Source organism: Labrus mixtus, chromosome 4 (assembly GCF_963584025.1).
Source record: "Labrus mixtus chromosome 4, fLabMix1.1, whole genome shotgun sequence".
Lineage (NCBI taxonomy): Eukaryota > Metazoa > Chordata > Actinopteri > Labriformes > Labridae > Labrus > Labrus mixtus.
In genome coordinates this window covers 30,784,201-30,804,824 of record NC_083615.1, presented here as the reverse complement: position 1 = coordinate 30,804,824, position 20,624 = coordinate 30,784,201, and the positions used below count along the sequence as shown (strand labels likewise).

At 41.2% G+C, this 20,624-nt stretch overlaps 1 protein-coding gene and 1 long non-coding RNA gene across 3 annotated transcripts in view; both read right to left on the bottom strand.

Moving 5' to 3' along the window:
- Positions 1-20,624, bottom strand: part of syt19 (synaptotagmin XIX) — a 35,230-nt gene that overhangs the window by 1,884 nt on the left and 12,722 nt on the right. Inside the window, exons 4-9 of the mRNA XM_061036880.1 lie at positions 5,917-6,036; positions 4,870-4,890; positions 4,407-4,592; positions 4,109-4,258; positions 3,854-3,973; positions 95-206 (exon numbers count right to left, since the gene is read on the bottom strand). Of these exons, the coding sequence (XP_060892863.1) occupies positions 95-206; positions 3,854-3,973; positions 4,109-4,258; positions 4,407-4,592; positions 4,870-4,890; positions 5,917-6,036 (709 nt within the window). The remainder of the gene's footprint in view (positions 1-94; positions 207-3,853; positions 3,974-4,108; positions 4,259-4,406; positions 4,593-4,869; positions 4,891-5,916; positions 6,037-20,624) is intronic.
- Positions 15,385-16,521, bottom strand: LOC132973415 (uncharacterized). Of its 2 annotated transcripts, none has more exons than XR_009672999.1 (3): positions 16,369-16,521; positions 16,122-16,171; positions 15,385-15,767 (listed from the first exon to the last, which is right to left on the bottom strand). It is a non-coding gene; the product is annotated as an uncharacterized LOC132973415 (long non-coding RNA). The 2 variants fall into 2 exon arrangements; XR_009672998.1 differs by having other exon boundaries at positions 16,348-16,508.

Genomic DNA, 20,624 nt, shown 5'->3' with positions numbered 1-20,624 from the left:
AAATAACTCTATATTACACTTGATGCATTTAATAGATGTGTGCATAGCTTTTGTAAATGTTTTTCAATATGATGCATGTATATTTTTTATTCACCTGTATCTGAGCATTTTTCTGGCAGGACTGTTCTGACTTTTAGCAGTCCAACCTCCAGTCTCTGAGAAGTGGGAAGGAACTTTAAAGACAGAAGCACCTCTCCTACAAGATCCTGTCAAGAAATGGAGAAGTTAACATTTCAGGTCAATATTCATTTACATCATAGACTGTAAATAAGAAGTGGGTGTATTCACCATGATGGCAACCAGTTGTTTGTATTTTGTAAGTTTGGCAAATAAATCCCTTTCATCTTATTGTTGTTTTTAGACGAGAAGTGACTATATGAGAGGTTGGATAACCAAAGCTTCAGAACCTCTAATCCTTAGTGGTGAAACACAGGACAACAACGTCTAATTTAGTTTCACATTTCCTCATAAAAGTGGCTATAATTTTACATGCTGTTGTGGTACATCACTGCTCTTTTATTTGAGCGGAAAAGCTGCATAGGTGGTCCTGAGGGGGGTGTCTAGCTTACATGTAGAATAATCAAAAACAGGTGATGTATTTTCATTCAATTCATATATGTCTGATGCAAATTAATTCACATTTTTGAAGACACTGTTGTGTTGTGTGCTGACATAGGCCTACTATCTTGACCTAAACAGCATAAAACCATATGATCCTGAAAATCGTCACTCAGGTGGGGCTAGAAAATGCAATAATTTGATATTTTTAGTATGCACTCTAATATGTGTTACATTGTAGATGAAGGGGGTGGGTGGGGGGGGGGGGGGGTGTCTCGTGTAGTCCGACCGAGATAAGTCAACTATTTTCATGTCTTATGTATTGTTTTGTTAGTTTCATTTAGTACGTGTTATTGGGCCTAGTTTTAGTATTCCATGAGCTAATTCTCCGCCTGGGGTCTACATTGAGTGCTGGCTGACTCCTGGCTAAGACAGCCCTCTGCCTCCCTCTAGTGTTTCTTTTGAAGTGGTTTTGACCTGCTTACAGTATGGTCTTGATTGACATGCATAGTTCTATTAGTTCTTTAACTCCAGAGGGAAATGCTAAAGATACTAAACTACAACTATGCATTGCTGTTAATAAATCAACCTATAAGCAAGGTTATTTTCACATCAGTTTTCGTAAAGTCAGACTTCTATTGCAATCAGTGGAGCTGTCCCCTTCTGGCCTTTAAAAAAGAATGAGGGTTTAAGGCAGGTTTAAGGCACTTCAGCATCAAGTAGCAGAGAGAACTCCCATGATTCCCTTCTAGCCTCAATGTCATCTTTGGTCATTGTAATATTGATTGAGAGCCCCCTGGTGGTGGAATTTACATATTGTATATTCAATGCCCTGACACACCAAACAGACGGCAAAGAACTAGTGACAACAAAAGCGCGTTGCCTCACGTCTTGGCCAAAAAGTTGCACTAGACTAGAACACAACGCAAATACTACAGTTGATGGCCAACCACCACATACTTTCTGCGCATGCGTGAGGGGTGGCTGTTGCTCTTTGTTATGATACAAGAAGACCATTTTCACACTGCTGTTGCCCACCACTCGTATTATAGGTAGCCTACTGATCGAGAATAATGTCTGATAAAATGTTGAAAATGCCACTGGGGTTGTCAGCCCTTGGTTTTTAGTGGTAAAAAAAGAAAAGAGGAGGCGGAGGCAACAAATAAGGAGAAACTGCACTAATGGGTGAAAGCCTGGATACTACAGCGGCATGCTCAAGGGGCTTTCCAGAAAACTGTGTCAAGAGCTGGAGATGAAACCTCCGAACAGCCAATCAGAGATTGGCCGACCGCAGATGCTGATTCAACATGTCGATTCTGCCAAAAAAAGACACACGGCAAAAACTAGGGCATTGACCGCTCACCTTGGTGTGTCAGGGCCTTAAGGCTCGCTGCAAAAGCCTCGAGAGTTAATTTTAAAATGCTTGATATGCCTATAGTGCATATAATCTAGCAAAGTTCTAAATTTATTTTGTATCATTAGATCGTGTATACAGTGGTACACACTGTATGAGGGGTAACTGTTTTTTACAACAAATTTTGATTCGTTTTGATTAAATGAAGTAGCTGTTTGCCAGGAGGCTAAACGCCTGCCTCAGCTCCACCTCTCAGCCTGCTGCTAGATTGACTCCCTGAAATTACATAACTCTAGCAAAATTTCTCTGTGAAGTCAGGTTGAGAACGTGGCAGGTAATATTCATGCAATTTCCCTTCGAGGGAGCAGGAGGGGTTGGTGAAGTTTATATCCTTAGAGCAGCACAAGACTATAGACTGTATGAGCACGACCAATGCGATCTCCATGCACATAAAGAAACTGCTTCATTGTGTTTTCCATTCTCCAATAGTATACCTAACTACACAGGCACAATATAGTGAAAGAAAATATGGTTAAAGCGTCAGACTCTGTTGCTTCGTCCGTAACTTCCTCTTCCACTTTCCATGTTCTTTTTACATCATGGCCCTTTCCGAATAGCCACAGTTCAGTATGCAGTACTTTTCAGTAGGGAGTTTCAGTATACTGAACTCTCGTGGTCATTCAGTGTGCATTTTTTGGGTCCATCTCAGTATACTGAACATTTCAGTATGGATACTAACTTCCGGGTTTTATGCAGTATGGATCGGATGCGTGCTTACAGGAAATGAATTGTGTTTTACCACCCATAATGCTGTGCGAAATTAAACGTAAATCGTCACGTCACGTCCGCCTCCAAATCAAAACAAACGAGCGTGGATTAATTTTATCCATTTTTAATCTAGAGTTAGTCCCGACTGAAATCACTACTTTTAATTAACAACAGAAAATATAACAAATGTCTGCATTATTATAAAACCTTTCCCCCTCTATTGAAATAATGATTTCACTATTTAAATGAGTCTTTATTGGTTTATTTTATATTCTGTATCTTACTGTCTTTCATTTGTACTTTCCTTTATGTACTGTATGTTATTTAGTTATTTAATCTGTCTTTTACTTGATTTACATTGTAATATTGTTTTTTGTTTACCTGACTGTATATGCGCATTACTCTTCTTGAATAAAGCTAAACAAAAAAAACAATAAAAAAACGGGTGAATGTGGCCGGTTCGGGAAACGTAAATGATGTCACTTCCATACTGAATGAATCAGACGAAGTAGGAACAAATATCTGCCTACTGTGCACGCCTACTGAATAGTAGGTACTAAACAGTATACAGCATGGATAGTAGGTACTGCCTACTGCCTACTGAAAGATTGAGTAGGTACTAGGCAATTCAGATACAGCCCATGTCTTGCCTCCTGAGACCCCCGTCCCCCTTCTAGGGAGGTAAAGTCTTTCACTGTGAGATGCATTAGTGAACAAGCAACTCTGCAAGATTTCAGGGACAGTCTACCCAAAATATTGTAGACGCTTCAAGAGTGCAGTTATGAAAATGGCTTGAGATAGCTTTTCCAATATGGTGACAACATCATTGGGCTTTAAAAGTCCTCTTCAGAAAAACAATGGATAGATGTTGTCACTGAGACTACATGCATGTTTAATCTGGTCGATGATTAGCATTGGATCCACTTTTGAAACCGACCAGGCTAGTCATCTGCTTCAATGTAGCCTATAGTTTTGTTTCAATATAAGAGAAGGCTGGCATTGTTGCAGGCCACATAAAGAACATCCCTTCACATGGAAAAACTATATCATGAGCAAACAAGCTTTGTGTTTTGTGATCTTTTCAGTTCTACAATGATGTTAACATACTCTTGATTACCATTTTGTAAAATAAAATAAACTATTACCTGATTATGTGTTAAACTCATTTTGTACCTTCTGGGGTCTCTGTAGATCCTCTTGTAACTCCAGAGGGTAGGAGATGTTGAGCTGCCCTAGAGGAACCCTCACCTCTCCTAACACCGTGTGTCTTGAGAATCTGTCAAAGTCCCTCACCTGAGTTGCAAACAGACACATGACAGAGGGATAGAAGACACACATTTAAAATAAGATTGAGATATTGTTTCATCAACTGACATAAGCTCATACAGTTATAAAGACTACTAAAAGTGATTGAGAGTACTGAAGGACCTCTATCCTGAGGTTGATGTTATTCAGCTCCTTTTCTTCTTGTAAAACACAGCTGAACTGGTCTCCAAATAAAGGGTTACAGCTGCCTTTCACAATGCGAGTACGCCACTCCTGCAGCACTGTCCACATCCCAGGTGTCGGCCCTTGGCCCTAGGAGGGTCAATAAAGTAAGTAAGCAGCAAAGGAAAAAAGAAAAAGCTTCACATTTTCTCTTGTCGTATATCCTTTAACCAGCAATTCATATAATCAAAACACTTGCAGAATGACATAATAATGGTTACGAATGAGGAATTTTTACCTCCTCATTCGTACAGCTCTCCAATGCCACTCCATGTGAACCTGCCCACATGAGACTTATCTTAACAAATGGATGGAGGTTGCCCTTCTGACTGTGCTCTATAAGCCCCTCCACCTGCAAGATGGTGACCACCAGACAGGACTGCAGCTGGTCATAAAAGATGGAGAAACGTAGCGTTCCATCAACCTAGTATAAGAGGGTATTTGAGAAGAAAAAACAAACAAGCACCCATTACTGCCCTTGATATAGCTTGAATATGTCAAATGTACTGTTTACAAATTAAAAGAAGACTGAACTCCATACAGCGACTGGAGATTTTTGGACAGTTTATCTGTTAGTCTCTTTGTGGAACAAAATCTTTCTTTGTGGGTTATAAAAACAAAAACTGCCCACTGAATCTTCCTTTTGCACCATCATTTGGTTAATATCTCCTCTTTTGAATAATGTGGCTTCACCACTATACCTGAGCCAGCCCAGGTATATTCTATGTTTGAGAAACACTTCAATGGATAATTCAAGTTTTGTGGGTCAATTTCAGGTCAGAACATCTGGAATTCTTGACAAATACAAAATGATCGTAGTCCTGGTTAATGATCCAGTGTTCGCCTTTATGTATCCGGCTAATAACCCTCTTTAGATCAGCATTGTATGGCCTTTGTTAGCATGTTACCATAATAATGTTAGCAAATAGCTAACATCACCAATATGCCTTGGGATAACCTCATATAAAGAGCTCTTATCATGGCTTTGGTGCTGTTTATCTCGATAAAAAACATCATGCCAGGTAACTGATACAAATTTGTTTTCTGTGGTGTAAAGGAAAACAGTCTGCAGGAAGAGTACAATATAAGAGGCAAAAAGAGACAAATCCTGGAACATCAGCTATAATCCGCAGATTTGGTAACATTTTACTCTATACACAGCAATCTGTGTTCAAGTGCAGTTACAATCCACTCTTTGGTCTTGTATCTCACCTCCAACTCCGTTCTAGCTGCTCAAATGTCTAGTCGGAGTGTAGACGAGTAGTGCATGTAAAAGTGATCTTGGCCAATACAGTTGTAAATAACTGGCTACATCAGAAGCCTTGAAACATTGTCCGTTGCTGCCAGAGTCACCAGAAGATAGCAGATGTGTTCCGAGATATTTATGTTGTTTTTTTCTGTATTTTTTGGGAGGGGGGTCGCATTTTTGCCTTTATTAAATAGGACAGCAAAAGAAAGACAAGACAAAGGAAATGTTGGGAGTACTGAGTAGGGGAATGACATGCAGCAAAGGACAGAGGTTGGATTAAAATGCTGAGAAGTATAGCCTACGTACAGTAGTCTACATGGGATGCACAACATAATCGATTGGCTATCCGGCACCCTGGGATAACAGTTTATAGTCAGTATACAGTTTATTTCCAAAAACCAACATCTACCTACTACACCTAGATAAAGAAATAGGTCTCACATACTGGTATGGGTACAGTTGTAAAAGAGCCTACAGGATGCAAATCAGTGTCTCTTACCTTTCTAATGTTAACTTGCTCTCCCACGTCTTCCTCTCTCTGGATGGATTCCGAGGGGGATAATGAAGTCTGAGACAGACAGCGACACAGCCTATAGACCTCTTTGTTTACATCCTCCACCTGGAGAACATGAACAACATACACAGCATTTTGATCAGTGGTTTCTTTATTAAAAGCTGCAGCACCTACAGCTTTTGTTTGACTTTTAAAAAACAACACTCAATTGTGTTGGGCTTTTATATAGTCAAATTTGGTTATAGCATTAATAATTATCCTTAATTAATATAAATTAACAATATTATTAAACTAAGTGTAATTGATTAGGGGCACCACTCTGATATCAGAGAACAAATAACCAAATATCCACAAAATCAGTCTCGAATTAGTTAATTAATTACTAATATTATTAATAATTAATAACCTGTATTTAATAAATTGAAGACGTGAAATCCATACACAAAGCCCTCGCACCCAGGTTACATCACAATACAAACACACCAGTAATCACAAACAACTGCTCTTTAAAATATAACAGAATTTATTTCATAAAGCCACATCAAGTCAATCAATGAAACTCAATCAAACAAATAACTATTACAAGCTTATCTAAAGCAACCAAACATTATCAAGCAAAACTTGTGAATGAGGTGTAAGAATGTAGTTATGTGTGTGTGTGTGTAGCTGAGTGCATGTGTGCATGTATGCATGTGTGTGTGTGTGTGTGTGTGAGAGAGAGAGGGAGAGAAGACAAGATGGAGGAGAGACAATGCACCATGTGATAACGTCACATGGGGACAATATGGTGGGCAACAAAGGAAGCCATGTGGCTGCCTTTTCAAATAGCTTGAGCTCTCTGAGCTAAATTCAGTAATTGTAACTTAACTACCAAAAAGCCAGTGGCCGGACTTTGATTCAAGGGCGTGAACACTGGTCTTCCTGATTGTGGAAGCCGTTGACTGAAAGTAAACTCGCATAGCATTGAATGAAAACACACAGAGGTGAACATGGCGGTTCAGCACAATATAAAAATGCAGCAGCTTACAACAGATAATAAGCTAAATGTGACGTCCCGTCAACAATAATGCACAATTATAAGTGGTTATAAAAGAAACAACTATTTCTGCCCCGACCAAAGATCTTACTTGGTCTGTTGACTTCACTCTGTTGAAGGTTAAAATCTACAGATTCAGGCAGGTTTCTGTAGTGTATGGGCTATTTATACATGCGGAGTTATATCACCCCTTGTGCCTTACAGCGCACTTCATAGTTAATTACATTGGCGCAGTGATATGTGTTGCCGGACTTCTTGTAACCTGCCGTTTTATCAGTAAAGTGTCCTACTGAGTTGAAGCTCCGTCTCCGTCTTTCATTTAAAAGTTGTTACAGACACAACAAATTGGCGACGAGCACGAACCGAGATGCAAGTGAATGATCCCGGCTGCACTGACAGTTGAGGGAGGCGGCGGAGCTCGGCGGAGAGAGGAAAAAGAAAAAAAAAAACAGGACTCGTGAGTGACGAGCTAAACCAGGCTAACGGCTACGGTAACTTCAAAGCGTGGATAACGTGGACAAAACGTGAGCATGTCAATTGTTGGCAAAATAGAGGAGTTTGACAGTGCAACTGAAGACTGGGAATCATATATTGAAAGGGTCGAACTTTACTTCACTGCAAATGATGTGGAGGATGAAAAGAAAGTTCCAATACTCCTCAGCCTTATAGGTGTTAGAACATATAGCCTGCTCAGAAACCTGCTAGCCCCCCAAAAGCCTGCCACACAGACGTTTCAAAGCATTGTGGACATATTAAAAAATCTCTTGAGCCCAAAGCCCCTTGTGATAGCAGAGAGATTCCGTTTTCACAATAGGAACCAGTCTAAAGATGAAAGCATCTCAGAATATGTTGCTAAACTACGCAAGCTGACTCAGTTCTGTGAATTTGGAGCAGGACTTTCTGATGCTCTGCGTGACAGACTGGTTTGTGGCATGCATTGTCAAAGCACACAGAAAAGGCTACTGTCAGAAAAAGATCTTGCACTGGAAAAAGCACTGGCTATTGCAGTATCAATGGAGACAGCAGCTAAGGATGCTTTGGAGCTACAGAAGAAAGCTGTAGACAGTGGCATACACAAAATGTCAATGAATGACGCTAGAAAACAAGAACACAAGTGTTACAGATGTGGCAAAACATCTCATGATGCAAACGACTGCTGGTTTAAGGACAAAAACTGCAGAAAGTGTAACAGAACCGGACACATAGAGAGAGTGTGCAGGCAGAAATCCAGCAACAAGCAAGCGCAAAGAGAAAAATCAAACAAAGATAAAAAGCCAAGATACAAAGGTAAACATGTGCATAATGTGACAACATGTGAAAGTGGATCAACATCAGAGTCTGACAGCATTGGACTGGCTTGTTTGAAGTTGCATGACATAACCGAGGAAGACGACAGGGAAATTATCTGGATCACTCCAGATGTGTCTGGCATAAGACTGAAAATGGAGCTAGACACAGGGTCAGCCTTATCTGTCATTTCAAAAGCCGACTACAAACGACTGTTCCCCAACTTACCGTTGCTGAGGACCTCTGTGCGGCTGAAGACCTACACAGGTGAAAGAGTGCGCCCTGCAGGTAAACTGAAAGTGAAAGTGACGTATGAGGGTAAAACACTACAATTGTTGCTGTATGTGTTGAAAAAGGGAGGGCCGCCACTCCTCGGCCGGGAATGGTTGAGGAAGATCAGACTGGACTGGCACACCATTAAAGCTCTACATTTGGCTCGAACAGACAATGATAGTTCACACAGTGCCACAGAGAGACTGTCGCAGCTACTAAAAAAACACGAGAAGGTGTTTGCAGAAGGCATAGGCACCCTAAAAGGGATAAAGGCAAGAATTGAGTTGGATGAAAATGCAAGTCCAAAATTCCACAAAGCCCGTCCGGTGCCATATGCACTGCGTCCAAAGGTGGAAGCTGAACTACAGAATCTAATGGCCTCTGACATCCTGTCAAAAGTTGAATGGAGTGATTGGGCGACGCCCATTGTCCCTGTGATGAAGAAAGGGAAGGCTGAAGCTGTTCGCCTATGTGGAGACTTCAAAGTGAGCATCAATCCTGTGCTGCGTCCTGTGCAGTACCCACTGCCACGTATTGACCACATCTTTACATCGCTGGCAGGAGGGGAGAAGTTCTCAAAGATCGACCTAGCACAGGCCTATCTACAAATGGAGGTCGAGGAATCCAACAAGAAATTCCTCACAATCAACACTCATAAAGGACTGTTTCAATACAACAGGCTCGTCTTCGGTGTTGCTTCTGCTCCAGCAATCTGGCAAAGAGCTATGGATCAGGTGCTTCAAGGTATCCCAGGTACACAGTGTTATCTTGATGACATCATTGTAACAGGCAAGAATGATGACGACCACCTAGAAAATCTCAGCAAGGTGCTTGCCAGGCTAAGCGAGTATGGCTTGCGTGCGAAGAGAAATAAGTGTGAGTTTTTCAGGAGCAAAATCTCATACTGTGGACATGTCATTGACAAGCATGGCTTACACAAATCAAAAGAGAAAATTGAAGCTGTGCTTCAGGCACCAAAACCAGAAAATGTGTCGCAGCTGAGGTCATATTTAGGCCTTGTCAACTACTATCACAAGTTCCTCCCAAACTTAGCTACAACGCTCTACCCACTCAACGCGCTGCTGCAGACAGGAGCAAAATGGGAGTGGTCTGAGGAATGTGATAGAGCATTCAAAGAGACAAAAAGACTGATAACTTCAGATGAACTGCTAACCCATTACGACCCAGCACGACCCATCAGACTGGCCTGCGACGCTAGTCCTTATGGAATTGGTTGTGTTCTGTCACACCTCATGAAGGATGGATCTGAACGCCCTATTGCGTTCGCCTCTAGATCACTGTCAAGCACAGAACGCAATTATGCGCAGATCGATCGTGAGGCCCTCAGTCTAGTGTGGGGTATTAAAAAGTTCCACCATTACCTTTATGGCCAAAGGTTCACTCTTGTGACAGACCACCAACCCCTGGTATCGATTTTTAATCCCAGAAAAGGGATCCCAGTAATGTCAGCCACCCGCTTACAACGTTGGGCACTTTTCCTTGGAGCTCACTCATATGACATTGAATTCAAAGGGACAAAACAACACTGCAACGCTGACGGCTTGTCACGCCTGCCCCTGTTAATAACAGAAGGAGAAAATGCTCCCTATCCAGACCCAGCAGATGTGTTCCACACAGCAGTGGTGGATCAGCTGCCAGTGACAAATTCTGACATACAGAAACACACCAGGAATGATCCCACATTGTCAAAAGTGTATGAAATAACAATGCGGGGATGGTCAGCTCATGGTGACCCTCTGTTCCCAGAGTTTTCAGCTAGACGAGATCAACTCTCCATCTGTCAGGGAACCTTAATGTGCGGCTCCCGTGTCGTAGTTCCCTCACGACTTCGAGCCAGGGTGTTAGAGACTCTCCATGAAGGACACCTTGGTACAGTCAAGATGAAGAGTCTAGCTCGAAGCTATGTTTGGTGGCCGGGTATAGACAAACAACTTGAGGACATCACTAAAGGCTGCTCAGGCTGCCACCGAGTCCAAAATGCACCACCACAGGCACCCCTTCACCCTTGGGAATGGCCGTCGGCGCCATGGCAACGAGTGCATATCGACTTTGCAGGACCATTTATGAACTCCATGTTCCTGGTTGCCGTTGACTCTCATTCCAAGTGGCCGGAGGTGATACAGATGAAGTCAACCACTTCAGAAAAGACTGTAAGTGTCCTCAGGTCAATTTTTGCTAAAAATGGTCTGCCTGAACAAATTGTGAGCGATAACGGGCCACAATTCACTTCAGAGGAGTTCACTCTTTTCATGAAGCAAAATGGGATCAAGCATTTTAAGTCAGCGCCTCACCATCCAGCTACGAATGGATTAGCCGAAAGGTTTGTCCAAACCTTCAAGAAGTCCATTAAAGCGATGGAAAGAGAAAACATTACTCTTCAACACAAGCTGGACAACTTCCTTTTTGTCTACAGAAACTCTGTACATTCAACGACAAATCAAGCGCCTGCAATGCTGTTCCTGGGCAGGACTCTCAGGTCCCGCATTGATCTCCTGAAACCAAATCTGCGGAGGGAAGTGCAGAACAAGCAGTTCAGCCATTTGTCGAGTAAGACTGCAAGAGACTTTGAGATTGGACAGGACATCCTTGCACGTGACTACAGAGGAGACAAGTGGACCCCGGGAAAAATAACAACAAGAACTGATGTACAAAGTTGAGGTCGGCGAACAAACATGGAGACGTCACGTGGATCAGATTTTGGATGCACAGCCAAAGAGTAACAACTCATCATCTCCAGACACGCCCCTCAGTGACAGTAATGTCACCACCATCAACACGTCAGCTGTAACAGAGACTCTTGCTCCAGACAAAACCTCTGCTACCCCTAAACCTACTCCACAAGTCCAGAGGCGTTATCCTGAAAGGCACAGGGCGCCCCCCAAGAGACTGGACTTGTAGTGCCCATGTGTTCTCATATATTGTTTTGAGTTGTTATGAAATGTTAGAATTCATACACACAAAGGTGTTGAGCATATATATATATAGGGTCTTGATATGATTTTCATATTTGAATGGATTGTTTTGTTATGCATTCAGTTGTATTATCCATTCAATTTAAAAGGGGAGGAAGTGTAGTGTATGGGCTATTTATACATGCGGGGTTATATCACCCCTTGTGCCTTACAGCGCACTTCATAGTTAATTACATTGGCGCAGTGATATGTGTTGCCGGACTTCTTGTAACCTGCCGTTTTATCAGTAAAGTGTCCTACTGAGTTGAAGCTCCGTCTCCGTCTCCGTCTTTCATTTAAAAGTTGTTACAGACACAACAGTTTCCTTCATGGCAGATGTAGGAGAAAGGTAGCAGGATTCAGATCTTCGACCATTGCACTGCTCTATTGTCTTTCTGATTGTAGGAGCAGAGTTCTTTGTGTATCCTTGTGTATTCAGGGATCAGTGGGCTTTCTGCAGCGCTCCTGTCCATTTGCGTTCAATGACGTCTATGAAATATCAAAGGAAAGAAAATCTTCTTTTTGCTCGAACCAGATAGTTTCTGATTGCCTCCAAAACTCTTAAAAATATGCCATGGAAGTAGTCAGCTGAATCCTGCTTTTATGGACTGGGACTGCCTGTGGGTTTACCTTGGGCCTCCTCCAATGAGGATAGAGAATTCAGGCTCCCCTTCTTATTCACACCTCTGTGTGAGGTGCTATTGGGGGTGCTGGGAGTAAGACTCCGCTTCCGGTGCTAGGTCACTATCGTGTCTCCCAAGCCACCTGTGTGAAATTTCTTGATCTCTGGCATACTAAGCTGATGTGTTTGGCAATGCATGGTGACATTGTACCGTACACAGACATACAGATTGTGCAGGAAGATGGACTTGAAAGTTGGATCCTCTTCCAAACCTGGAGCATTATATCCCTGGAAATATGCAGATTTTAGGCGCAAGTCGTAATCTCTGGGGGCCTGATGCTTCTGGTGCAAGACACTTAAAGCACTAAGAAGGGCAGATGCAGGGTCAGTGTAGGTGGAGAATTCCTGGCACAAAGCGTTGCAGAGTGCTGAGTACTGGTCCCTGACTTCAGGCTGGAGGTTATTCATGAAGACATGATCTCTCCCGGAAGTTGTCTTCCAGATCAGCCTTAGTTTTTCTCTTGTGGATGCATCAGGTAGATCACAGAGGCACAGGTTGATCCCTCTGAGGTCATCATCAATGTTGAAATTTGGGTTACCTGGGTCAAATCGATCTACATCTGTCACCAGGTATTCAATGAGATTTATGCACATTCTTTGATCTCTTGGTGGACAGGAGCAATACGATTAATCTGATGTTTCGGAACTTCTCAGCTGTGGACCATGCTGTGTGGACTTACCGGTAGCAGGAGGGGGCCTGGTGGTATCTCTTCCTCTGGGGGCTGAGAAGTCACCCCCTTCCCATGTGGTGGTTCAAACTTGTGAAGGTGTGAAAAGGTGTCACAGCTGTCAGGGGACTGGGGAGTTTTCCAGTCGAAGTCTTTGTTTTCAGGAATGGCAGGGAAAACAAGACTTATTTCCTCAGTCCTTGGGTTATCCTGGCTGCTCGGTTCTTTACTGAGCTTTTTCAGCAGGATTGTTTGATCATCCAGCACTTCCTGCTTGGCAGTTTTGAAGTGCTGACGAATACATTTATTTTCTGCCCGCAGGGATTGGATGCGGTTCTTCAGGGATTGGATGTGTTTCTGCAGGCTTTGGTTATTTTCATGCAGAGCTTCTTTTTCTACTTGCAGCTGGGTTTGCTGCAGGAAGGACTTGCGATGGGAGAGAAGGATAAGTTTCTCAGCTCCCAGCTCACCTAGGGTCTTGGTACACATTTTACATGGTAAAACGGAACCCCAGTGGATTACTGTTGACAAAACTACTAAGTTAAACAAAGCTAGATCAACACAAGACCAACTCTGATCTAAGTTTCACACCTCCAGTCCTCTAAGGATTGGGGAACTCAAGCCTCTCAGACAGCTGGCTATGCAACAATTATGATGACAAATGGCTAACTTGTTGTCTCAAACAACAAAAAAATAAACTACTCAACTCACCAAAACAAACAACTTGATGTCTGCCTTGCTTGAAATGAGAAGTGAATTTTCACAAGAAATACATTCCTTTAGTAAATTACTTCAGGATTAAGCAACAAAGCTAGTTCATTGAGAAAGTCACACTGGCTCCATCATTATGTCAAATTGTTGTATGGACACAAAGAGGACCAACAGTTATTACTTTAACCATTAACCAACAACATATGACACAACTAAGCCACAGCTTGATGTCTGCTTTAAATAAACAGCAAGCAAGAAAAGTAAATCTTCAAAAGAAAAGAGAATTTTCCTCAAGAAAAATCTCTTTAGATTAAAATTTTGGATTACTGTGCATTAACACAGCAATATAGCCTCACACGGGGCACCATTATGTTGAGGGTTTATACCAGTGGGCGCGCACTGTAGCTGTTCCCACTCAACGTTCTTGAAGCCAAAATACGCCCCTTACGGGCGCTTCCATCTTGCGATTTTGACGTCATTTGGAGCCAGAGTCTGCGCAGTAGGGTCCGGGGGCAGGAGCCCTGGTAACATGCCCCGCCCATTTAGCGTACTGCCCTGATGACTTAAGCAGCCCAGCTACGCCGAAAGCGCTCTGCCGGTCTATGAGTCTTATGAAGAAATGTGTAAGTACCAACCGCCTTATTCAAAGTCTAATATTTAAACACAATGTTTTTTAAAATCCTGGTATTTTGATCATTATTGAAAATACGTGGGCTGCTGGGTCCTGTTTTTGCCGAAATTGTTCTATATTTAAGCTATATTTAAGCTAGGTTAGCACCACAGACCGTAGGCTACAGGTGGTAAGATATGTTGTATTTTGTTAGAAACTGATAGTTTGCAATGTGATTCATGTCTGCTTTTCTAATATATTTAAATGAACAGTAAATCAATTGTTTTTTGTATCTTCATTTAGGCAAAGAAGAGATAAAAGCAGCTGGTCTGAAATCTTCCACAGAGGTGAAGTGTAAGTTAAAATCATCTGTTAAAAGTTATATATCCTGTGATTTTTTTTTAAGTTTCATAAGAGGATTGTCAAAACAAGCTATTGTTAATAATACAGTCTTCTAAAATTAAATAAAAATCACACTGAGTCATACACCAGCTAAATGTTAAGTAGAAAGGTGATGTTTTCTTTTCCATTTTACAATCAACAGAACCTAAAAATGACTAATTTCAACCTTTGTCTGCACACCTGCTACAGTGGTCAGGCTGGGGTCGCTTAGTTTGAAGGAACCTCCTCCCTTTTTCAACTGTGCTTGGACTGAGAGCTGTGCCAGATGCCCTGCTCATCCACTGTGGTAGAAATGACCTTACACCAGCAGCTCTCCCAGATGAAGAGTCCTCTCTGCCATCACCCAGAGGAGCTGATCAACATCTGCACAACTGAAGAAGGTGGACAGAGTCTGGTGCTTTGTGACAGTGAACAGTGAGAAGGCTACCATAGTCATCCTCAGATAAAACACAGAGATCCTGGTCAATATTCAATGGTGCTATTTTTCTTTACATGATGTTGCCCTGTGTTTGAAAGGCCAAATGCTGGAGGGTTATGTTGGATTTGATTTTCCATCATATTTTAACAGTCAAACAATCATCCAGGATCTCTATACTTTTTGATTTTTCTTGGGATTTCTTTGTTAAATTATTTTTTCCTATTTTCCCAGCAATTCAACCTGATGGTCTCCCTTACTTATTTTCCACATGGTTAATGAAGCCAGGGGTTGTTTATTGGAGATTTTCTTTTCATAAAATGTTTAAATAAACTTTTTAAAAATCTGACATGACTGTCTCTGATTAACTGGAGCAGTTGTGTTGGTCACAGTAAAATAATTTAACAGTTAAGTTTATAGCTCACATTTGAAAAGGCCTTGAACTGACATTCATTTCTTCTTGACCAACAACAGCTAAGACAACAGCAAAGCTAACAGACAAGCTCAGCTTGTCACAGCCGGTCTCGTCTGAGATAAATGGCCTTCAAACTTATTTAATATTAAACATTTAAAGCCAATAAGCATAGCAAGATACGCATGAGATTCCATTTCCATTTATTCAATCACAGACTTGTCAAACAGTCTGGCATGTTGTGCTACTGATTTCAAGAGTTAATAACTGAAGAGAAGAACACCGTCGAGAGAGGACAGGAAACGCTCAAGAGACGAGTCCTCCATGTTCTCAGGGGTTGCTGATGGATCTGAATCTGAGAGCATCTTCTGTAATAAAGAAAAACAATCATGGAGTTAAATGTAAAGTATAATGGATTTTACTGTGATGTTTATGCTTCAGACCTGAAATAAGATCTGTCGTCAGGTTCTACTAAAATTCAGGTTCTAAAGTTTGTTTTTAAGACAGGATAACTATTTATGAGGAAAAACAAAATACATAATAAGACATGATGAATCCAATAATATGATCAGCTTTATGAATTTATGTTTTAAGGCAAGTGTTCCTGTCACTTTCTATTGAAGATTATTTTAAACTGTCATCACATGGGCCAGCCTGATAAATTAAACTAATGTTAAATATTCTCATATAATCAGACAGCCAATTTGTGTGCAGAACCTCACCGGAGCTGGAATCAGAGTCTGGACTGCTGTTTCCTTTGGGCATTGATTTCCTTGAAGACAGAAAGAACAATTTAAACATGAACTTCTTGCAGAACCACAGAGGCTGTTAAAATCTTCTGCTAGTCTTCCTTACATTTTAAGAAGGATTATAAATTGTTACTAAAATTACTTTGATGCTGGTAGCGGTTACAATAACAAGGTCCAATCATATGAGAGATAATTTTACCTTTGAGTCCTACGTGAAGACGTTCTCTTCAGAATCAGCACTGCAAAGACAAGATGATGGCGCCCACCTTCACAACGTGCTGCTTCAGTCTGGCTGCATCATGGTCACCTACAGGAACACCACAGAAATGCAATCGAAGTACTTCATTTTATTTATCAGAGGATGTACTGTATGCAAAGTAGAATTCCTCAAAAACATTTGAGACTGCTTTGTTATTTGAGAGCACAGATTGTTTCTTTTCCCTTCTCTCTGTTTGCCTGTACATGACCTTTTAGCGCTGTAAAAGATGCTACAGTAAATCCTGGATCAGCTGTGCGGATGGTGTGACTGTGTGGTAAAGCTTTATTACAGTTGTCACGCACATACTCATATGCCTTTGGAGAGTAAAAGTGCAGTGTGGTGGCAAACTGCTTATAAAATATAAAATAGTATTTTATTGGTGAGGTGCCCCAATCAAAGCGTCCTACAGAGTAGCAGCAGCGGGCTGTAGAGGGAGGAGACGAGCGCATTATGGAGAGGAGGGCACCAGAGGGGGCGAGCTGGGGAAGAGACGCGCGACCAGAGAAAAAGGAAATCCCCAGTTTAAAATGTAATGTTGGCGAAAAGAGGGAAATAGGAAGACATAAATGTCAATGTTGAAATTCTTTTGAATGCAGAGGCTGTGGATGTTCAGTTTTCTTTGGCTATAAAAAGGCAACAATAGCCTGTAGTTTAATCATGGTGTTTCTCTTCGTTAACGATTATTGAAGCGAAATCAAAAATAAATGCATGACATTTAAAACATATTAACATGTGTGGGGAAAAACGCGATCTTTATGCCTTCTTTGATTGTGCCTATGTCTCCTCCTAACTACTATAACAGCAGCATGTTGTGTGTAACACTGGTCTCGTGCATTAACACCTTCCTTTCAAAGGTGTTAAATACAGACACAGTCACAATCACCGCAATGTTTGTCAGGTTTTGTCAATTTTTAGTACAAATTCTCAATAAGCGTCATTAAATGTACAATATGATCAACTTGTGACTGTTGAATTGGTAGTGTGTGGAAGCCAATGCAGAATATTTAGCAGTTTAAGCAGCATGATGCTCGGTTAATATTACATTACACCGCCGCCGGTTGTTGATGTTTGCGTTCACGTTTCGGTTAGTCTCTTAAATCAGTAACAATTATATTGAATCAGAGCTTACCTTTAGTTTTATCTGGATACATAGAGAAATATTCTACCCTCGTATATAGTACTATGAATTTCAGTCTGCACGGTGAAAGTAAAACCTCTTACTCTCTGTTTAACCCACTTATCACTCAGACTGTAAAAATGTACACATGATGCAGGCCAGATTACAATTATTTGGCTTTGTTTTTGCCCTAGATACTTTTTGGAGACCTTACCAGACGTATTTATTTTTGCTGTAAAATAACTATACAGTCAATGAACCGCATCTATGAGCAGATTCTTTATTACGATTCTTGGTTTTAAATACAATTTCAATCACAATAACGATATAACAATATCAAGAAACATAGCATGTCAGTTATTAGGTTTGCTCATTTAAAAAAATAAAATAAAAAGATAAATCATGCCGGATAAGTAACCTAGCTTTACAACATTTCAGCTAACCTTAGACTGCTTATGTGTTAGCTAGCTAGATAACGACTTTAACCAACCAATGACACATAAATCACACTTTTTTACTTACCGTAAAAAACTGCAAAGATCCCTTAGATCCCACAGGTCGGTTAGAACAGTTTACTGCAGAACAACTCATTTTGCCAGCTCAAAAAAGACGAAAAAACTGAACGGAAAAATTCAATGGCGTCTCGGCTTTCCTTCACTACGTAACTTTTGTTATTCACAGAGAGAGCTACGCAAGATCGGCGGCTGTCAATCATCGTCAAATATGATGTAAAATCCCGTTTTTCAACCTCAAATAACTTATTTAAAACAAACTTCACAGAAAAATGAGCACTTGAACACAATGTAGGGTGATAATAACTAATGATCACAGCAGAGTTTAGGTTTGGAAAAAAATTATGTGACGAGTATTTTAGCTTTACAGTTTGACCCACATCCCATCTGTTATCATTGAGGAGGCGGGGTTTATGACCTATACTGCAGCCAGTCAGCAGGGGGAGCTCTAAAAATAAAAGCTTCACTAGACCGGGGACCTTGTCCCGTCCATTATTTTTACAGTCTATGGTTTATACACACAAAGAAACAAGGGTATCACTTCTGTACCTACAGGTACATTTTTCAGAAAAGTACCGTGTAAGGTACAGAAATGGTCCTTAAAGTGCGTACTTCTATCAAGCTTAAGGTACAGATAAACCCAAAGGTTTCACTCTTATATCATTACTTCAAAAGACCAGCAGGGGCACTGTTCCAGCCTTGGTTCCCCGTATGGTTTCCCGGGCTTTACTCAACAGTAACATTTGATGTAGCTTACATTTTGTAGCCTACACTACAAGCAGCGATTAGTTTTCCTGCTTTGTCAAGCTTGTTTACAAATACCTCGTTCAAAAAATAATTGAAGCTGGACTAAAAATGAACTTCAGGGGTAAGTAACTAGACCTTTAACTTTTAAAATTTTTACTGTTAACATAAAATAGCTTGATGTCTTTGACAAGGCTAACTCAGGCTATTTTAAATGAATTAACTTGAACTAAATACATCAAGCACATTATGGCTTGGTGTAAGAATGTAATTGTGTGTGTGTGTGTGTGTGTGTGGCTGAGTGCATGTGTGTGTGTGTGTGTGTGTGTGTGTGGGACTGCCTGTGGGTTTACCTTGGGCCTCCTCCAATGATGATAGAGAATTCAGACTCCCCTTCTTTTTCTCACCTATGTGTGAGGTGCTATTGGGGGTGCTGGGAGTAAGACTCATTTGTTCTGTTCCCTCCAAAATAACTATTAGTCAGGCTTCTCAAAATGGACATTTGCCTAAGTTATTTTGCTCAGCACACATGGCTGGGTTCCAACAATTGTTTAAATAAGTATGTTCATTAATATTGATGTGTATAGACAATGTAGCCAATTTGGAGCTTTTTCACAGACAGAGTTAAAGGAAAACCTATCAATGGAGGGTCATATCTTACAAGCAACAATATGACGTCTCTGACATCTAGCAGTCATCTCCCCTCTCATCCATTTACGCATGTGGCTCGCGCTGGATAGCAAGCTGATTGACTGTTTGTTTCTTTTGACTGGTTCTGGACGCTCCACTGATACCCACTAGCGCTAAATGCGGGGTTGATTTTCCGTTTGGCGAGTTAATTTCAAAGAGCAATCCACTTCATGGTGGTAAATATTTATCCCAACAGTCATGTTAAAACTATACTAAACCGAGTATGATGTAGGCTAGCTGCGGCTACTTGTCCCTGCTCCTCTGCTGTCTGCAGACGGGTCATCGTGGGGGCACGCCGAGACGAGACACACTAACATACATGGCTGCAAACGCACACACACACCGGAACGCCAACCACCGGCTGCACCTGTTTACTTGTAGTGCAACTGTGCATCGGAACACAGTTAATCTGCTATCCGTATGGACCGAGTCGAAATGCACGTTCAACTTTTCTCCATCCACTTCCACCGTGTCTGCTTTATCAACAATCAATAACTTAACAATCGTAACGTCAGCCAGCTGTAGTCTGTGAACTTCTCCACACAGACTGTCAAACAACGCTGCGTTATAGCCAGCAAATATATTTTATTATTTCTCAATTTCCTGATCTGACCAAATGATCAAAATTATCTGTGACTTAAATCTGTGATTATTTGACATAATACCTTAACTCAAACAAATGTATTTAAACAAAATGGGGATGTAAAATGAAAACACAATTTAAAGGAAAAGAGCAGCCATCATAGGAAGAGGGTGAAATGCACTGGCAGGATGTGACCTTCCCTCTCCTAATCTCATTACACCCCTCTCCCTCAAAATCCGTCCCCTCCCATGTTTCACTGTTGCAATAAAAAACAATTCTTTACCAGACTTAATTGGGGTTTCAGTAACTTAAGCATAATGATAACATTATTTATAAAATGGTCAGAAATAACAGGAAATGCATAGATTTCTGTCAAATAAGGTAAAACAGACTCGTAGACTATACTGTTATACACGGGTCAAACGTTTACTACAGCTCGTATAGTCACCCCCCAAAGGCCGATTCTGAGCCAGGAAAAACCCTGGTAGTAGAAATGTGAATTACATTTTGAAGTTGGTGCCTTCTTGGCCGAGAAAAGGCAGAAAGTGTCTTTTTGGCTCATGTGGATGAA